The sequence below is a fragment of the Gobio gobio genome (assembly GCF_949357685.1).
Source record: "Gobio gobio genome assembly, chromosome: 8".
In the NCBI taxonomy this organism is placed as follows: domain Eukaryota; kingdom Metazoa; phylum Chordata; class Actinopteri; order Cypriniformes; family Gobionidae; genus Gobio; species Gobio gobio.
Genome location: NC_137114.1, coordinates 56250309 through 56254549, shown reverse-complemented (window position 1 = coordinate 56254549; position 4241 = coordinate 56250309). Strand labels below are relative to the sequence as shown.

The 4241-nt window shown below is 37.4% G+C and overlaps 1 protein-coding gene across 2 annotated transcripts in view; it reads left to right on the top strand.

Annotated features, from left to right (window-relative positions):
- Nucleotides 1-2349, top strand: part of clpb (ClpB family mitochondrial disaggregase) — an 80416-nt gene extending 78067 nt beyond the window's left edge. Inside the window, exons 16-17 of one of the 2 annotated variants that reach the window (XR_013817084.1) lie at nt 884-1608; nt 1875-2349. Coding sequence is in view for 1 of the 2 variants with exons in the window: in XM_079823882.1 (XP_079680008.1) it covers nt 884-1093 (210 nt within the window). In the remaining variant the exon portion in view is untranslated. Of the gene's footprint in view, nt 1-883 lie in introns of both variants that reach the window. The other variant, XM_079823882.1, reaches the window with a different exon arrangement.
- The last annotated feature ends 1892 nt before the right edge of the window (nt 2350-4241 follow it).

Here is a 4241-nt window from a genome sequence, read left to right as displayed (position 1 = left end):
TAAAGATTTACACTGGCAGCTCAGAGCTGTACAGCAGCATTTAAGTATGAAATTGAATGAATGTAAAAATAAAACACTACATAGACTTCACTATAAAATATACACTGATTCTTACTAAAGCTACTGTATTAAAGCTCTTCAGTCAAGAGCAGCGAGAGATTTTCTGTCTTTTGTTGTTGTATTAACATTAAATGGATAGTTCACTCAAAAATGAGAAATGAATACAGGTTTGGAACAATATTAGAGTGAGTAAATAATGACATTAGAGGTGAACTGTCCCTTTAAGGACCGCGTGTTCACTATAGGCTGCGCCGCTGTCAATTAAAGACCTGCGCGCATCTAATATACACACACACCGATTTTACTTTCACTTTAGACATAACCGACTGTGTTTATGTTAACCTTGTGTGTATTTGACAGTATTAGCGCAGTAAGACGACTACTGAGTCCAGTAATCACGTGTTTGACAGGCGTTTAGTGCGCGCGCTCTGAAAAGCGCATGTTAAAACCGCGCATGCGAATGAACCGGCAAGACTTTAAAACGCATGCAAATACTGAACTTTGGTGATTGTGAATAACTATAGTGTTCCGTGAGTATAACTCCACCACTAACCTGTGATGTGAATGTGTGTCGCGTTGTTCAGTATATTGGGATGGAGGAAAATGATAGAATTTGTAGAAAAATACTTAATTAAATGCAAAACCGAAAAACCGCAATTCACAAGCGCGTAGTGAACCGTGAAGGCCGTACCGAACGCTTCAATATTATATTGAGAATTGTGGCATCCCTAGTGTGTACGGTATAAAAACCATTACGCCTATGGAAAGTCCCCATAAAACATGAAAACCCAATTTTTGTGTGTGTGTGTGTGTGTGTGTGCAGGTGGAGCGGCGGCTGGTCAATCAGTTGGCTGCGGCGTATGAGCAGGATCTGCTCCCGAAGGGCTGTACTCTGAGGCTGTGTGTGGACGGAGCTCGGGTGGAGGAGGGCGGAGCTCTGCGTCTGGAGCTGGTGGAGGAGGACAGCTCCGCCCGAACACTGGACATCCGCCCGCCGCTGACCCCTGACCCCCTGAGCCACGCCCACCGCTGACCCCTGAGCCACGCCCACTGGAGAGACTCCATCACAGAGCAGTAAAGGCCTCACAGCAGAACTGTAAAAAAGATATGAGCTCGTGACGTTAGTAACACACATCAATCACCGCTTCATGACTCTGAGCGTCTGTAGTTATGCACACATTAAACACAGCTATTGTGAATTAATCTCTCTCTTTATTAATGTGTCACACTGATGACTTTAGCCACAGGTGGGATGGTTTGTTATAGTTCACGTCATTAAATGGAGCCTGAGAACGTCTGAAATGTGAAGATATTTATGTGTGTTTTGTGTAAAATATTAATGTTTGTGTGTTTGTTGGGAGCATGAAATTGTCCAAAATGTCTTGGTGACGCATTAAAGGGCTAGTTCACCCAAAAATGAAGATTAGCCCATGATTTCCTCTCCCTCAGCTCATCCGAGGTGTGTGTGACATTCTTCTTTCAGACGAATAAAATCTGAGTTATATTAATAAAGTCCAGGCTAATCCAAGCTTTATAATGGCAGTGATAGTTGCTCTGTTTTAAAAGTGCATCTATCCATCATATAACTGCTCCAGCGGCTCTGAGGGTTAATAAAGGCCTTCTGAAGCGAATCCACGCGTTTGTGGAAGAAAAATATCCATATTTAAAACTTTATCAAGTAGAGTTCCCGGTCAGCCGACACTTTACTTTATAACGTGTTAAATATGGATATTTTTCTTCCACAAACGCGTCAATTCGCTTCAGAAGGCCTTTATTAACCCTCAGAGCCGCTGGAGCAGTTATATGATGGATAGATGCACTTTCAGTGTATATGAGTGTGAATTGTGAGATGAGCTTCCGGTTAAACTGTGAATCACTGTCTCAAACGTCAAATAAAGCTCAGAAAGGCTCTCGACTGACTCCGGGTGTTGTTCAGGAATGTGGTGTGTAATCGAACGACGAGAAACATGTGACGGGAATGTGGAACGCGTGTGTGTGTGTGTGTGTGTGTGTGTGTGAGAGGACAGAAGGGTGGAATGCATGAGGAGCATTCCTTCTTTACACATGTAGGGATTCACTCACTTCCTGTGGGGACGAAATTAGCATCGCAAAACCACCCGAGAGCCCGCCTGGACCTCCCACAACACACACACACACACACACACACACACACACACTCGCTGTAAAGCAGCCCCTCCTCTCTGTATGTGTGTGTGTGAGATTCATTAATACAGTCGTGCTAAAAAGTTTACACACCCCTTCAGAATCTGCAAAATGTGAATCATTTCTAACAAAATAAGAGGGATCATACAAAATGGCTGTTATTTTATATTTAGTGCTGTCCTGAAGATATTTTACATAAATATTTTCTTTAAATTTCCTTTAAAAAGCTCTTTAATAACTTCATAAACCTGCAGAAACCCTGTTCAAATATCAGTAAGCTTAATATATATATATATATAAAATCATCATTTATTGGGTGCTTTCAGTTGGGAGGTGTCTGTCCCAAACCCTAACCACTAAATGTCAACTTTATTAAAAAATATTAAAATCACTTTTGAATTTTTTTTCCCCATTGGGGACACTAAATATTCAACTATATTACTGATCAGCTCATTTCAGTGATCATAAAGTCATAATTATAAGATAAAATGTTGAAAATATTATTTTAAAAGTCTCATTATTAGATGAAAAGTCAAAAATATGACATGCTAAGTCATAATTATAAGATAAAATGTTGAAAATATTATTTTAAAAGTCTCATTATTAGATGAAAAGTCAAAAATATGACATGCTAAGTCATAATTATAAGATAAAATGTTGAAAATATTATTTTAAAAGTCTCATTATTAGATGAAAAGTCAAAAATATGACATGCTAAGTCATAATTATAAGATAAAATGTTGAAAATATGATTTTAAAAGTCTCATTATTAGATAAAAAGTCAAAAATATGACATGCTAAGTCATAATTATAAGATAAAATGTTGAAAATATTATTTTAAAAGTCTCATTATTAGATGAAAAGTCAAAAATATGACATGCTAAGTCATAATTATAAGATAAAATGTTGAAAATATGATTTTAAAAGTCTCATTATTAGATAAAAAGTAAAAAATTTGACATGCTAAACCATTGTGAGATGAACAGTTGACATTAGGACTTTAAAAAAAATCTAAGTTTTGGATTTAAAGTCAAAATTATAAATAAAAGTCCTAATTATGAGATGAAAAGCTGTCGACATAATTCTATCTGTGATCTGAGGAAGTGCACTCCCAGAATGCATTGTGGCATGAATAAATTAATTGCTTAGTTTTTTTATTTGTGGCTTTATTTTACCGTTTTATGTGCTGTCTTTTGTCAGTATAACCCCAATAACAACAGCAAATAAACTTGTAATGGTCTTAAGTGTAAAAGAACAAAAAACAAATAAATAAGTAAAAAACATTGTTACCAGTGTTGTGTTTTGAATGCTGAAGTGTGTGTGACTCAAGCATGGTCAACTGCAAGATAGTCACAAATATTGAGGGATTATATCAACACAATTAAAAGTTTGTCATAAGTGTAAGCAATGTTAAAAGATCATTAATTGGCATTCAATTATATATGTGTGTGTGTGTGTGTGTGTGTGTGTGTGTGTGTGTGTGTGTGTGTGTGTGTGTGTGTGTGTGTGTGTGTGTGTGTGTGTGTGTGTGTGTGTGTGTGTGTGTGTGTGTGTGTGTGTGTGTGTGTGTGTGTATATATTCCCTTCCTTTGAGATCAGGTAACTGTGATATGTTGTTGCGTAGGAAGAGATTTACAATAATATAAATGATGTTCAAGAGCCCAACCATATGGAACACTGATCTCCATCATGGTGACTGAAGTCAGCTTCAGTGACGCTCTCCCAAAAAATTTCGTTTTGTCAATAACATTCAGGATGACTGGAGAATGAGTGAATGCAACTAAGAAGAACGATGGAGGAAATGAGTGAGAAGTCTATTAGGAATTGCCCCGCCTCAACCTTTCACCCGTCTTTTTAAAGTAAGTTCAACAGATTATTCGACATTAAATAAAGTTAATTAAAAAGTCTAAACAAGAACAACTATTGGATTTTACAGTGTAGGGAAACATCTGAAGCACTGAAAATCCACATTTCCATCATTTTGTTTTTGCTGGAGGTCCTGGACTTCTTGTTCAGAT